We start from the raw sequence: 15,792 nt of genomic DNA, 5'->3' as shown, positions 1-15,792 counted from the left end.
CCGTGGCCGTTGGGTGACGATGATGTGTCCAAGTAAGCTCATCAATTGTAACCAATGCCCCACTCTGCTCAGGGATGATAATGGAAGCTGTGTGTGGACAGAAGATACATGGAAAATATCTGTACCTTCCCCTCAATGTTGCTGTGAACCTGAAACTGCTCTAAAAGATCCTAATAAAAATGACATATTTTAATTGTAAATTATTTATTACAGATAGAAACTAAAAAACTCCCCACTCAACCCAAATCTAACCATCTGAAGTACCCATTAATAAAACTGAATATTATTCAATGTAGTGCATGTTTATATGTAGAGGGAGGGGTAGATACATGATTTTATAATAATACTATGCTATTTTTTTAAAATAAAAATATCAATGTCAATGACATTTAACAGAACTTTAAAACTGAAGCAGAATTGATGGAAATCCTAAACTCTAGATAAAAAATTTGGCATCACCAGTCATATAATTTCCCACATGATCTGACACTGACCAAAAAAAAAATTGAGTATGAAATAAAATTTTAACCTATGTTTCAATTTCTTTCTCTGTGGAGTGTGTTCTGCCGAATGATGAAAAAAAGCAAGCACTCAAACATGCTCCCACCGTTTCCTCTCCTAATTCAAAATGCTAAAGAACCAGGAGGTACCTAGCTCAATAACACAGCCTTGCTGAGGTCTATATAGGAAAACATTTTGGAGGAGTGGTAAGTATAAAGTCTTATAACATAAATTAAAGTAATTTTCAGGTTAACTAAAGAGCTATTTTCCACAGCATCAATTCCTCCCAAATTGGGTAAGCCAGACTGTTACAGATAACACCGTCCAAGTTAATAATATGAATTTTCTCTGATTCCTACATTCATACCTTTGTTTTATATTTAAGTGGATTCAAAACTCACCATCAGTTCTTTTCTGTCAGTTTCACTGTTTCTCAGTTCTGAAGTTTTTAAAAAATTCATCTCTTGGGACAGGATTTCGTTGAGCAGTTTTTTTTTATTTCTTTTGCTTGCTTGGCCTTGTTTTTGTTTTTCTCCATAAGGTTCATAACCTGCTGCCTTTCCTCCACAAACCTGAATCTCTGTTTCCTTTCTAGCTGGTTGATAACTGGGTTGAGTATACATTTTTGACTCATGATTTCTTATCTCACCCCTTTGTAATTATTGCTCTACAATCTTTGGGCACTGACATATGCCTTTCTTCTTTTATCCCAGCGTCTTCAATCAAGCATCTTCGGTTGGTTAGATCTTTTTCTTTCTGTGTTGAAAATCGTTGACATACAATATTATATTGATTTCAGGTATACAACATAGTGATTTGACATTTGTATACATTGCAAAATGGTCATTACACGAAGTCTAGTTACCATCTGTTATCTTACAAGGTTAATACAATATCATTGACTATATTCCCTGTGCTTTATTTCCTAAGACTTGTTGATTTTATAGCTGGAAATTTGTATTTTTTTAAGTTTTTATTTCAATTCCAATTAGTTAACATACAATGTAATATTAGTTTCAGGTATAGAATACAGTGATTCATCACTTCTGTACGACACGTGGTGCTCATCACAACAAGTGCACTCCCTGATCCCCATCTATTTAACCCCCCCCCCCTTTTCTGGTAACTATCAGTTTGTTCTCTATAATTAAGAGTCTGTTTCTTGATTTGCCTCTCTCTCTTATTTTTTTTTCCCTTTGCTTATTTGTTTTGTTTCCTAAATTCCACATATGAGTAAAATCATATGCCATTTGACTTTCTCTAAGTGACTTATTTCACTTAGCATTATTCTTTCTAGCTCCATCCATGTCATTGCAAATGGCAAGATATCATCCTTTTTTATGGCCGAGTAATATTCCTCTGTGTGTGTGTGTGTGTGTGTGTGTGTGTGTGTGTGTGTGTGTGTATACCACATCTTCTTTATCCATTCTTCAGTAGATGGACACTTGAGCTGTTTTCATAGTTTGGCTATTACAGATAACGCTGCTATAAACATAGGGGTGCACATATCCCTTTGAATTAGTAATTTTGTATCCTTTGGGTAAATACCTAGTAGCATAATTGCTGGGTCATAGGGTAGTTCTATTTTCAACTTTTTGAGGAGCCTCCATACTTTTTTCCAGAGTGGCTGCACAGTCTGCATTCTCACCAACAGGATAAGAAAGTTCCCCTTTCTCCACATCCTCGCCAGTTGCTTAGATTTTTAACATCAGGTAATTTCTTTCCTTTTTTCAGAATGGCTCATGAGTTGCATCTTTTCTGAGTGTTTTTTGGTTGTTGCTATTTTTTATTTATAAAATGTCTTCCTATTGCCCAATCAGTTTGTATGCAATCATCTTTAGTTCCACTCTTTCCCCTTGAATGTTGCTAACCTTTGTTCCCTTGTCTTCTGGTAGCTTCTGGCACTGGATTAGGTTTAGCAGCAGTCTGGGAGCAGTCTGACATTTCACCTCTTATTATTTATACACATATCTACATGTGCGCTCCACACACACGCACATAGGCGCTTTTTTTTTTGACTACAGAGTTCTTTACCTCCCAAGTTTAAAACGTCATCAAGATTTTTCTTAGTGTAGATTGCTGTAGAAAATTTTCCCAGACTATAATGCATCCTTTGGAACTGCAATTCAATTCTCCCTTATTTTGCTTGATTCTATTTTGAAATCTTGCTTTGTGCCCTGTTGATGTCCCTACTTTAAGGACACTAATTTAGGGAAACTAGGGTAAGTCTGCCTATTCACTCTTAGTTCAAATTTCTCCAGATTGGGGTGGGATGTATAATATGAGGGAATAATCTTAGGAATCTTAATGTTATCTTTTCCCCTCAATACTCATAAACCTATTTCAATGTTCTCTTTTCCAGCATAACCAGTCTATTTATTTGTCCCATTCTCAATATATGAATTTACGAATGGTATATGATCTTATTATGTAAAACGGTACATGACCATAGGGTGCGCTATTACCAGAAATACAAAAATAGACGAAAAATAGAGACAGAAATATACATACGTGGTATCATTTTATACTTCTTAATTTGCAATGAAGTATACCTACTTAAAAATAAGGAGCTAATTTGGGGCTTTCCCAGAAAATTTTTTTTACCCATATCCCTAAAAGTCTAAGAATACTTTACAGGCGTTGCTTGTGCTGCGCACCGTGAGGCATACTCCATAATAGTAACTTCATGCAGCAGAAAAAGTGAACTTTGGAGTCCCTTGGCATCTTCAGTGATTTTGGTGAACGTTGAGGGGTAGAAAGCAATAAACCTTTGTAAGCAGAAGTACTAATATCCTCACGTACCTCACTTGGTTCTCATCTGAACGCCTCAAATTACTAAATCTGTGTTATTCAAAATTGCCTTAATTGATTTTCAGATTTCAATGTTATCACTGGGGTATATTTTTACTTTATTTCTTTGTCTCTGCTTTATTGTTTTGCTCAAAGCTAGCCCATTGAGATCTCCTGATACACGGCATTTTCTTCTTAGCCATATTTTATTGAAATGTCAACTAGTAGTAGAGTTTTCCTTTCCCTGGATTTTTGATTTTGGCTTTTACATGATACTTTAATAATGTTGCCAATCCCCTAAGTTGTTCACATCAGCTACTTAGCCCCAATACCTAAAGCTTGGGAATCACGATGATTCTCTTCACGTTTTGCTTCTGCATTCCAAGAGTTATGAATATTAAGTTATACTTGCCCCAAAGCCAAAGTGTATTCACCAAGATATTTGCTGAGATCAAGAATCTCTGGGCCTCATTTAAAAACAACAGCATTAATAAGAAAGCCCCACAAACTGTATGACATTTGAAAAGTAAGAGAAACAAGAATTCAGTAATTTTTAATAAAATACATCCATTGGTTGAAAGTTACCCTGACTAATACAACAGAATGTCTCACGTGAGGCTGGCATTGAATTCTATTTTTTTGGAACAGTTCATGAGAGCAAAGGGACTCTTGGATTTTCACACTGTAATTACTACCCTTGGATTACACTTATTTGGACTTCTACAAATTTTCAACCTCGAGGCAGTAAAAATTTCAGAAACTGGTCATATATGGGAAGTGACATTTAAATTTCATTTCAAGCATACAATAACACTATTTTCAGAGTAAACACCACCCTAACAATAAAAGTTACTTATTCCTGTTGAAAGTCCTAGCCAATAGAATTATAACAATTATACTAAAATATTATACAATTTTTTTTTAATAGAGAAAATTCTGTTTCAATTCCAACTAGAGTTTCTTGATCATCTCCTCGTTTCCTCGGAGAACAACGAGCTAGATCATCCGGTCGGCTGAAGGACTACTGCACTGTAACAGGGCTGGCTTGGAATTTTGCTTGGCTTCTTGGAGCTATTGTACATTTTTACCTTACTCAACTTCGAAAGGAAAAACTGGACTGTTTTGTAATATTTTTGTCTAGCCTTTGAAATCAAAAAGCAGACTGTTGATTTGGAAGAGTCCCCAGACATAGCTGCAGAGAATAAAAGATCTCTAAATTTAAATTCCAAAGCGTGCACGCTGTGCTGGACAATGCAAGAACAGTCACCGTATACCACGATCAAACCTCCCAAGGCGAGTCCAGATCATCTGCTCTCAAGCACTCTCGACTCCGTAAACCTCCCTAATATCGGAGCTAGAATCTTAGCCCATTCAACAGGAGGGGCTCCCTGGGCACTCAGACACTCACGTTTTGTTTCGTTTTTTCATTCTCAGCACGGAGAGATCTTTAGAGGTACTGTGCTCCTCTCAAACTATTCTAAAGTCTCAGATCAAATGCAAAAGAAGTTCAAAGGACATATAAATTAGGGAAAACAAACACAGAATGCAAAGTAAAATGGGGGGGGGAAGAAAACCCAAGACTCAGCATACTAGCCCGACAATTTGGCTTCAGTTCAACAACAGCAACAACAAAGGCAAAGACAAAGCTCCTATCTTACTGAAAAGACATAAGCAACAGAGACTTTAAAGTAAGGCAATTAAAACACACTAAGTCCAATAATTGCATTCCACAGTTTCAAAAGTTTAGTAGTTACACGCTGCCTAGTGAATCGAAGCCAACCCCTGGTTGGCTTGACGTTTAAGGGCCTCCAAGATTTGGCAACCGTCTACTTTTCCAGCCTCGTGACACCAGAATGCTTTCTAAAATGTTCAGAATTAAATCCACCTGCCCAGAATGGGCCACCTTCACTCAGCTCTCAGCTGATTCTGTGACGCACTGTCTTGCGGCCCTGAGGATGCTGACACTCCGGGATGAGAAGCTGTGAAGTGCGAGGTGCTGGTCCTGGCCGGCCATCAGCCAGTCACAGCAGCCTGGCTGCTCCCCGCCTTCCTGGCACCGGTTCCCCATGGGATAAATGAAGCCAGAGTCCACTAGCGTTTTTGTGTTGTGTTGTGTTTTGCCTCTTAGTTAGTGGCACTGGTCTGGATAACAGATAAATCTGGAGCTCTTCTGATAGAAGAGGCCAAGGCGGTCATACAGGCAGTTCTGGGCTGCAAGGTTTAAAACGCAGACTGGATGCTAGGAGTCCCCCAGGCCTTCCCCCCTGATTATACTTTTCCATATTAATTAGCATTGCTTTTTCTTTTTTTTTTTTTTTTTTAAGATTTTATTTATTTATTCGACAGAGATAGAGACAGCCAGCAAGAGAGGGAACACAAGCAGGGGGAATGGGAGAAGCAGGCTCTTAGCGGAGGAGCCTGATGTGGGGCTCGATCCCATAATGCCGGGATCACGCCCTGAGCCGAAGGCAGATGCTTAACTGCTGTGCCACGCAGGCGCCCCATAGCATTGCTTTTTCTTACCCTTCTTGAACTATCTGCATTGTCCCTGAAAGCACTATGGTTTCATCATATGTTTGTGTTTCCTACCACCTTGCTTTGCGCTGCATTTGTTTGCGTAGAGTGTTCTCTCATTTGCTGTTACAATTCTGTCTACCTCTCAATGGGCTGCTTATTACAGTCTCATGGAAGACTTCAGGTTCCTCTGTCAGAAGAAATCCCTCTCCCTAAACTTCCAAAGACTTTGTGCATCTTCTATCCCACTGTCTTAATTTCCTGAGCTGCTAGATGATAAACTCCTTCGCGGACAGAACCGTATTTTATTAATCTCCAGCAGGAAATACTAAAGTGCTGCTCCACATCCCTCAGGTTCTTGGGTCTAACAGCAACTGGCTCCATACATTCCAGAAGACTAAATGACTGCAGTTTATAGTCATCGTAATTGTTTTAACGTAGGTTAGAGTCTGGAATGAGTCACGCCCTCTATAGTAAACTAAGGCTCACCTTGGTGAGGTTGGCTTGAGGGTCACCTCTGGACCAGACAGTAGTGCCTTTGAACGAATTAAAAGAGGAACCCCTGTTGGCGGCCATCGCCCTGTAACAGGGTGCACACTGGAGGAGTCCGGCGCAGGCTGGCTTTACCTGCTCTTGCAGCTGGGTGTTTGCGCAGAGCACAGCCTGTACAACCTCACAACTCCGTGTGTTGACCCTGTGTGTTTCTAGGTAACTAGTGAGAAATTTAACTGGTAGAGAGCGAACTTAAATGGGTACTTGCTCTCCGGTGCAATCATCAATTCTTTATCCCAAGAGAACCTCTTAAGGCTTCCAGATAAAGCTTCAGTGCCTCCATTAGCAAACTACAGTTAGGGTGGGGTGTGGTATTGTCTTCGATTGTAGGGAAGGGTAAGGAGTGGGGTCCTGGATTGTGGGGTGTGCCGGGTTGAAAGAGGAGACTGTGTAAGGGAATGGAGGCAAGCAGCCACGAGTGAAGGAGCAAGAGAGTGTGACAGTCTTTTCCAGAAGGCCTGTGACATCAAAAATGGCTCCCATACCTGAGCTGCTAAATCTTCCGCTGCCCTACTATAAACAAACTAGTATTCTTCTATTACATCAGCATCTGATCCTGGAATCTCGGTGAAGCAGGACCCCCTGGGTAAGGGAGCATCCTATTAGAAACAGGTGAGTTAGGCACGTCCTCACTCCTGTGACTGCACGGCTTAGTCACCATTTGAAGACCCAAAGGCCAAAAGTAGCAGAGCTGACTCCATTTGACAAAAAAGGCCAAGGATTACCTTGACCATCTTTTGTTGAAGGTAAGTATAGACACCCCTCGTATTGTCTGGTTCAATAAACTTTTCTTCAATGAATTACTGAGCCTAGGTAAATCAGCTGTCCTACACATTCTTAGGGCTTATAAATTACAATGTAATTTATATTTTGTAGAACTCTGATTTCTTCCAGGATCAAGCAGACAACTTTCAACTTAAACTGAATCTTTTAGAATTAAAAGTTTTCTCAGGATATATTCCTGGTCTCGGTTAATAGGCCCACCCACTAGGGCGCTGGGTCACCCTAGCCAGAAACTTTGTCACGGATATTTACCCTTCTTTTCTCTCCCACTTTAATCCTCACTTTAAACTCTTCACTCTAACATGACATAATAAAAAATGAATAAATAAAAAATAAATTCTTCACACTCTCCTCATCGCCCAGCCCAGGGAATCTCAGCCTGGGATTTACAACCACCTATATCAGAATTACTTGGTCATTGTTTAAAAAATAAAGCAATTAAACCCCCATGGCCTTGCTACCTAGGCACCCTGACTCAATCATCTGAGTCTCTGGGGATTTGGATTAGGGATCTGAGACCCACTGCTTGCTCTTCCATCCTTTCAGCTCCCATCTCCCTTTTCTCCCCAGCCTCCATCCCTTTCACATCCTGGTTCCAATCTTCACAGCCTTAATTTCCTTTTCGAATATCTACCCATCTCCTCTGTGTCATGTTTTTTGGTATACTCCTACTCATCTTTGAAACTCGGTAAAAATTTTGTTAAAAATGCTTCTAATGCAGGTAAGTCATTAAGTTGACCTCCCTCTGACTTCCTACCCATGAGTGTGTTACTTAGCAAGCATTTCATATACACCCATTGGATGAATAAATGAATGGTGTGAGTCGGTTCCAATGCTTCAGAGCAGTTTATGGAAAACACTCTTAGAGGCAGCTTTTCTTGTTTTCCAATCTAATTTTTCTCAAAGTCATGAACAATCCATTAATCACAGTAACCTGATAGAATTAAACGAAGGAATCATGTTCTAATACCTTCTGTTCCCTTTCCTCTTAGCATGGACCCAGTGAGCAGTCTCTTCCATAATCCAAGGACCTTAGCTACTTGGTAAACTACTTTCTCCTTTTAATAGGTATTACATGCTGGGTTTGCTAAGTTCTTTCAATGTTATGGTTCTATTATATTAGTAACTTTCCTATTGCTCCAAATAAATCACCTACTTATACCGCAAGCCAATTACTTTCAGTAAGAGCTCGGGATTGCCAAATATAAACACATAACGATAAAAGCACAACAAAAAACTTCAAACATCAAAAGCAAAAAAATTATTTGAGAATGATATGCATATATAACTTACTTACTTTTGACAATAGAGAATTTTAAGCAAAACTATTACTCACCTTTGCTATATTCTCTTTTCTAAATGATAAATATTCAACAACATTTTATGGCTATGACTCCATTCTGACCATGCTTGTGAACTTTCTGTTAAATCTTAGATTATCAAAATCTAAATTTGAAGTTGGGCTATAAACCGTGACACCACTTCAACATTTCCTCTGACCTAATCCAGATAACATTCCGATGTCATGAATCACTTGGCAGTGTTTTGACTGTTGCCTTTTCTCAATTGCATTTGCAGCCTAAAAGTGCTTTTGTTTGACCAATCCAATCTTTTCAACTTTCACTTGCCAACAATAGCTGATTGCTCTTGTCAAAAACTCATGTCACAATAACTATGCACTGAATTCTTAACCCGATTGATAGTTGCCTATGAAGAGCTATTGGAAATGAAACAACCCTGCTGTGGAATATACATATTTCGAAAATTAGCTTAAAATACGTGACAACATCAACTTGTTAGCTCTCCTTTCTTTTTCAGAAAGTAGTTTCCTGTTCTATATCTTGTGAGTGGATTAGCTGCAAGGTAATCTGCATTTCCACCAACACTTAACTACTGGCAACAACTTCTGACTTCACAAATAAGGTTCTCTGTAAACTAAAGGAGCCAAATATTGTTTATGCACCTTTGAAGAACATGGAAGGTAATCTCGATTCTTAGCAGCAATATTAATTTTTATTATTATAGGAACTACATTTTAGTACCTGCTACTCCAGACACCATCCTGGATGCTTTATTCCTCTCAATTCACAGACAAGAAAGTTCTGTAGAGAAAAAAAAAAAATTCCAATTTTCATGCAGTCAACTAATTGAGAGATGCAAGATTAAATACTGTGTTTTAACTACTGATCTCTTCATGAACAGTTTCCATAGTTTGTTTTCATTTTTTTCTAAACAGTTCTGGCATTGGAAGTTACACAGTTCTCTGTTCTGAGATACAGTAAAAATTTTTGCATAGGAGCAGTGACCTCTTCTATGACCAAAAGAATATTTTAAGAAAAAATGTTTTAGTTAATTTTGGATTTAGTGAGTTTGGCATCAAATATTCTCTCCTATGGCTAGACATTCTCAAGGTATCTCCAATTATTAGTTTGGAAAATGCAGCTTCCCAAACAATAGCCCTAGCATACTCAGAGAATTTGTTGAACAGAAGTAAACCCATCTCTAGCAGAGATACGTTAGCAGATATTTTGGGATGTGTTTCATGCGGGATATTTGTAGATCCATAAATTACACTTTGTAGATGTCTATCAACTCGGCTGCTTGGTAATCTTGGCCCCAAAGCTATACTTTTTCTGAAAAAATTAAAGAGTTTCTGGAGAGTAGAAAGAGCAGTATTCTGGTTCCCGAGAAGTGAGAGAAACCAAGGAAGAACTCTGCTTACGGGACTAGTGCCTAAATCAGGTAAGAGTTATTTCAAAGCTTTTGAGATTCCGTACAGTAGTGATATCATAGTGGTAATGATACTGCAGTGTATAAATGTAACAACAAATCAACACAGTGAACACCTTAAACTTATGTCAATTATATCTCCATAAAAATAAAATTAATTAATTTTAAAAAGTATTACAAAGCAAGGATTTATAGGTGTGGGGACAAGACAGAAATCTGTTTACTGAAGCCAGAGCCCAAAGTCACAATAGAATAACGTCAGGCTGAGCTTCTGAGTTCGAGGTTCAGACCTTACATACTTCGTCATTTGTGACGAGATTGGTGTCAGGGTCTTTGGTTGAACAGTAATTCTGAAGTTAAGTAATCTTGGTTTAAAACAGAATGGTCAGGCCAGCGAGTGAGTTGAGTAGGACAGCACCTAAGCCGGCAGCCTGCGTGTGCCCATCTTCTCCCCCGTGTCACTGGGGGAATCCTGCCTTCCTAGCTCGAGACTCAGGAGCCTCTCTCTCCACTTTCTTCACCCCTTCCCCACGCTTCTTAACTTTATACGTATTTCTGTTGTTACTGTTTAAGAAGCAGATCAAATTTAGCTCTTGTCTTTTTTTTTTTTTTTCCTCTTTGGACTGTAAGGAAAAGAACAAAGGAAAGTGTCCAAGTTTGTATTTGTGTGTGTGTGTGTGTGTGTGTGTGTACACCAGTGTGTCAAGCAGAAATTGAATGGATTTGTTCTATTTCCTAAACTTGGCTTTTTATTTTTTAAAAACGCTCCTTTTTATTTTCACAAGTTAAAATTATAAGGTGGATGTTCTGAAATTTCCCTTCATCACAGGCATCATCCTGTCACCACATGTCGCAGCCGTGCGCTACAACTACCCAGGGAGGCTTGACCACCCCGATGTCCAGGCCATGACCCACACCAAGTACAAAATCAAGGTTGAACCCAGGCAACGGTATTTTTTAAAACTTTTATATGAATCTGGGGCTCCTGGGTGGCTCAGTTAGTTGAGCGTCTGACTCTTAATTTTGGCTCAGGTCATGATCTCAGGGTCATGAGAGGGAGCCCCGTGTCGGGCTGGAGCAAAGCACGGAGAATGCTTCAGATTCTCTTTCTCCTTTCCCCATAGGATATTGCTAGTTAATTCTCAAGACCTGTGAACCAAGACACATGTTTTAAAATTTCCTAGCTATATTTCTGATTTTGGCCGAAACCAACCAGCACAACCACCAGCAAAACTCTAATGGCTAATACAGTAAATAAATTTGTACCTCCTGGTGAAAATCTGGGGAAGGGAAGGCATGACATACCTTTATTTGATGCAGTAATAATCATGGGGAAAAGACAAATAAAAACCTGAATCTTTTGTTAGCTGACTGCACGGTTCCATAGCCTCCAAAATATTATACATGGTCATTTAGAGATGTTACAATAATTACTTCAGATGGAAAATACAGTAGATTGATCTATTAGACAGAGATGCACAGAACGTAATTAAATTAGCAAAAAATGTTGAAAGAAAGTATAGTGAACATAGATCTTTTCTTTTTATTATAATGAAATAGTTCTAATTGATTTTTTAAAAAGTTTTGATTATGTTTCCTGGTCAAATATCATTAGCATATAATAAAGGTATCATGTGGCATACATCTGTGTCAAAATTACTGTGGGCTTTGGGGTTCCCTCACTGGGACTCATACATAGTTGAGCTAATTAGTCTTCTATTGTTCTTTTAACAGCAAGGCCAATGAGATATTCTTATTTAGAATGGCAACATAAGAATTCTTTTTTCTCCAGTGGTCATATTTTATAGGAGGTAGTTTTTGAACATGATATTTTAAAATCAGGTATCTTTTAATATAGTTAATTTGTAGGTAATTATAGGACTGCATATGTACATGGTAAATTATGAATGCTAGAGCATTAACGAACAAATTATAACAAGTTTCTCATCCCCTTATTGAGGATGATAGTGCTAAAAAAAAAAATCCATAACAATTTTGATGGTTATGGCTGATGCCCTTTTGACTGCTGCAATTTTAAAGATAACTTTAGTCAGCTGGAAAGCGTATGTTAAAAGGGAGTAGCTCAAGTGAAACAAATTCTTCTTGCTTTTGTCTTCAAGTGAACTGCACTGTGAAAGGACACAAAATGTGTATGCATTGCCTGGGAGAATTGCCGTATGAGAGAAGGTGTATCTGTCGTAACTGAAAACCTCTTTCTACTACCAGAAATATTAAAAATTGGAAAATGCCTGTTAGTTTTTTTTTTAACAAGTGAAACAAGTCATTTGGTGTTTTTTTGTTTTATTTTGTTTTGTTTTATTTTTATAAAAGTTTCTTTGTCGGAATATACATTTTTCAAGTGAGTCGTCCTGGTAGATTTCCTAAAAGCTGATGCTAGGAGGCAACTATTGCTACATGAAGAAATTTATGACTGCTCAGGTGTGTGAAATGAAGTGCAGCTAAAGCACAATTTTTTTTTTTTTTAAGAGAATGTGCACTCCCACCAGCGGGCAGCCGGGGGCGGGGGAGGGGGCCGGGGTTAGGGGGTGCCCAGAGGGAGAGGGAGAATCATAAGCGGGCTCCATACCCAGTGCAGAGCTCGATCCCACGACCCTGAGATCATGACCTGAGCCAAAATCAAGAGTCGGAAGCTCAACCAACTGAGCCACCCAGGCGCCCCAAGATTTTTTTTTTAATGCAATCTCTATACCCAACATGGGAATCAGACTCACAGCCCTGAGAGCAAGAGTTGCAAGCTCTACCGACTGAGCCACCCAGGTGCCCTAAAGCACATTTTTAAAGCAAAAACCCAAATTTAAGAAATGAAGTTATTCACTGTTTTCATCTGATCTATAAAAAGTCTTCATTAGAGAATGAGAATGGTTTATGGCTTCACTCCTGCACTGCTCTTCAGCGGAGCTCCTCTAACAGCATTTGGTGACCCTTTCCCCCCCTTTCCCCCTTAGCTTGAAAGATTCTTACTCTCTCTTTATATATTGGAGAGTAGAGACAGGTCACTGCTTTCGATTTGTGAAGGAATGTTTTCATGCAACTGAGATATCAAAATACCTATACATAATGCCGGCTTTCAGGAAAGGTCACATTTTACAGTCAGATCCTGAGAGGAAATGGACAGAAGAACTTCTCCACATAGCGTGAGTTTTCACAAAGTCGAACAGGATATTCTATCCCTTAGGTAGAAAAACATCTTCGGTAAAAATTGCTTTTGTTTATCATGAAAAATACAGTAGTCCAGGAACTTAGGACGTATCTGTTCATTCATCTGATGAGCATTAAAATACGGATTACTGACTACTTGGGGGAAAATGCCTTTTGAGTAGTGTGCATTTTTAAATTCTAAACAACGCTATGAAGTGCTTCTCTACGTTTGTGGGAGGTAATGATGCTCTGGTCCTGGTGCTTTATGTTTTTGATACTGATTTCTTTTTTTTAAGATTTTATTTATTTATTCGACAGAGATAGAGACAGCCAGCGAGAGAGGGAACACAAGCAGGGGGAGTGGGAGAGGAAGAAGCAGGCTCACAGCAGAGGAGCCCGACGTGGGGCTCGATCCCATAACGCCGGGATCACGCCCTGAGCCGAAGGCAGACGCTTAACCGCTGTGCCACCCAGGCGCCCCTTGATACTGACTTCTAACACGGACAGATACCTTTAGTGTAGCTTTCTCAATTACCTTTCCCTCCGCTATTCAGTTACCTCTTCCCCTTGGCCATGAGTTCTCTCTACTCTTTTTTCCATCCTTTCCATTCTTTTCTTTCTCTTCCCCCCCTCAACTACGTAAAGAAAAGGTTAAAATTGGTTAGGGGAAAGTTTATATCGTATTTTTCTACACGACACATAAACTTTTCTGAACAGCCAAAGGACCTGTGCTGTCTTCCGATCCTGAGGTGAAGTGGTCCACTTCCGTGTCTGGAGCAGAGCGCGTGATCTAGGTTTATTCTGCTTGACTGGAACGCTGGACAAAGAAACCTGACTTTTTTTTAGATGATAAATACATGTCTCAAAGGATTGTAGGTGTGATCACAGTGTCAACGTGAATTTGCAAAATTCACTTCCTATCAGTACGAGAAAAATTACTCAGCACCATTTACCTGTTTTGGTGGATCAGTATCACTACCTTTTCTGGCCCAAGATGACCTACAATCATTAAAGAGAGGAAATTATATAGTTAGGGCTTTTTACTGATAGTCCTCCAAATGGTAGTAAGTTATTACCATTATATATTAAAATATTTTTAACAGAGGACATATTTTAGTTTGATTTTCTAGTTCTTTAAATTCTAAATCGTGATTTGTGCAGTTACATGTTAACATAAAAATTTCTCATTCATTTTTTCAAGAAAGCAGCCAGAACCACAAAGTAATTTTATAGTTTATAATGATACCTCTTATTAGCTTTCTGTATTTTATCAAAATCAGCCAACTCCTTCAAAAGAAAATATAAGCAGAAAATGTGACATGTCAAATACTAGACATTCAAGCAGAGAACGAATCCTTTTTAACTTTGAACAAGGAATTAAACAATGTCAACTAATAAATTGGAGTTCACCTTTTATTAAAACTAAATCAGCTAGAATCATTTTACAAACTGACATACTAATAATTATAAGGTATGTGTTAAGGTAGGTAGAGATATAAAGCTTCACTTTTCTTTGAAGCGTTCCTGCACATCTCAAATTTACTCTCACATCTGGTCATCAGCTATTGATACCGACTTCCCATTGCACTCTCACTAAAAAAAACCTGAGCCCGTTGCCAAAAAGCAATAAAAATAGTGAAAGTAAGGTCTGATGGGTGCCCTAATACCACAATTTATAAAAGTTTGTGATTAAGGCACACTGAATCATATAAATCATATCTGTCACCCCAAGTGTCTTGGCTCTCCTGACTGGACCACGTTGACTCCATGTCACCAACAAGTCACTGGCTTTGGGGGTGCCAGACCGTCCCTCTTGGCCAGTTGGGTCCAACGAGGTTGACCAGTCTTGCATGCCCAGACTTTCTGATTAACGCTGATGTTCCTAGACTTAAAGGGAATACTCGCTTTAGGCCATTATATCTACCATCCTGAACAGTTGCCAAAAGATCTAGATGATGCATCCCGGAAGTGTGGGAGTTACCTCCGTCATGACTAAACTTTGCCCGAGCGGAAGTAAGAGACTGGAAAGAGCATGCAAATCAGTCCCACCTTCTCCCTCCCGCACAGGGACTGCTCTGAGGGTGTTTGTCTGTACGGCTCTCCTGAGACACTCAACATGCCCAGCAGGGCATCTACTGAGGGATCGGTGCCGTGAAGCCATGGTCAGTGAGGTGATGCATGATTCTGCGCTGCCTTGCATCTTTCCTTACCTCAGTTTCCTTAGAATTCCCTTTTGCTGCCCTGGGTTCGTGCCCCTCAAATAATCCGTGCGCTCTGCTTTCAGGAGAATCAGGAATGAAATACACATGAAGCTAGATTGGGAAAGACACATTCAGACATTCCTAATTTGGTACTCCTGGCTTCATCTCATGTAGCATTTTTTTTTTTTTAAGAATAAAAAGTATGTCTACATTCAGGTTTAAATATTCAGGGAATGCATTAACTAGAAAGGTGGGCAATTGTTCTGTTTATACATGAGCCAATCAGAACTGGTATTTACTCCAACTATCCATCTTACTGAGAGAGAGAGAGAAAGAGAGAGAGAGAGAGAGAGAGAACAAATCCCTGAAAACACCTGGGCTGATGTGGAAGGGGGCAGGAAGGTGAGAAGCACTGACAGTAGCACCTTGGATTAAAAGGGGAACAATCACCACAAGTAAAACAATAAAGATGGAAGGGGAAACATGAAGACCTGGGAGGAGAACATGCTGGCTGGAATCTAAAGTGATCACATACACTTTATGTTCTGGATGACAGATACCA

At 39.2% G+C, this 15,792-nt stretch overlaps 1 protein-coding gene across 9 annotated transcripts in view; it reads right to left on the bottom strand.

Annotated features, from left to right (window-relative positions):
- LOC148110362 (uncharacterized) overlaps window positions 1–15,792 on the bottom strand; it is a 296,218-nt gene that overhangs the window by 96,027 nt on the left and 184,399 nt on the right. For 4 of the 9 annotated variants that reach the window (XR_015723895.1, XM_087860875.1, XM_087860880.1 and 1 more), the window contains 3 exons: window positions 13,983–14,028; window positions 9,183–9,242; window positions 903–1,257 (listed from right to left, as the gene is read on the bottom strand). Coding sequence is in view for 5 of the 9 variants with exons in the window: in XM_087860875.1 (XP_087717001.1) it covers window positions 903–1,124 (222 nt within the window). In the remaining 4 variants the exon portion in view is untranslated. The remainder of the gene's footprint in view (window positions 1–902; window positions 1,258–9,182; window positions 9,243–13,982; window positions 14,029–15,792) is intronic. The other 5 variants (XM_087860876.1, XM_087860879.1, XR_015723897.1 and 2 more) reach the window with 3 other exon arrangements.

The sequence above is a fragment of the Ursus americanus genome, chromosome 3 (genome assembly GCF_024610735.1).
Source record: "Ursus americanus isolate L20-20 chromosome 3, mUrsAme1.1.p, whole genome shotgun sequence".
Taxonomy (NCBI): Eukaryota; Metazoa; Chordata; class Mammalia; order Carnivora; family Ursidae; genus Ursus; species Ursus americanus.
The sequence above is the reverse complement of the archived record's forward strand: the minus strand, read 5'-3'. Positions and strand labels throughout refer to the sequence as shown.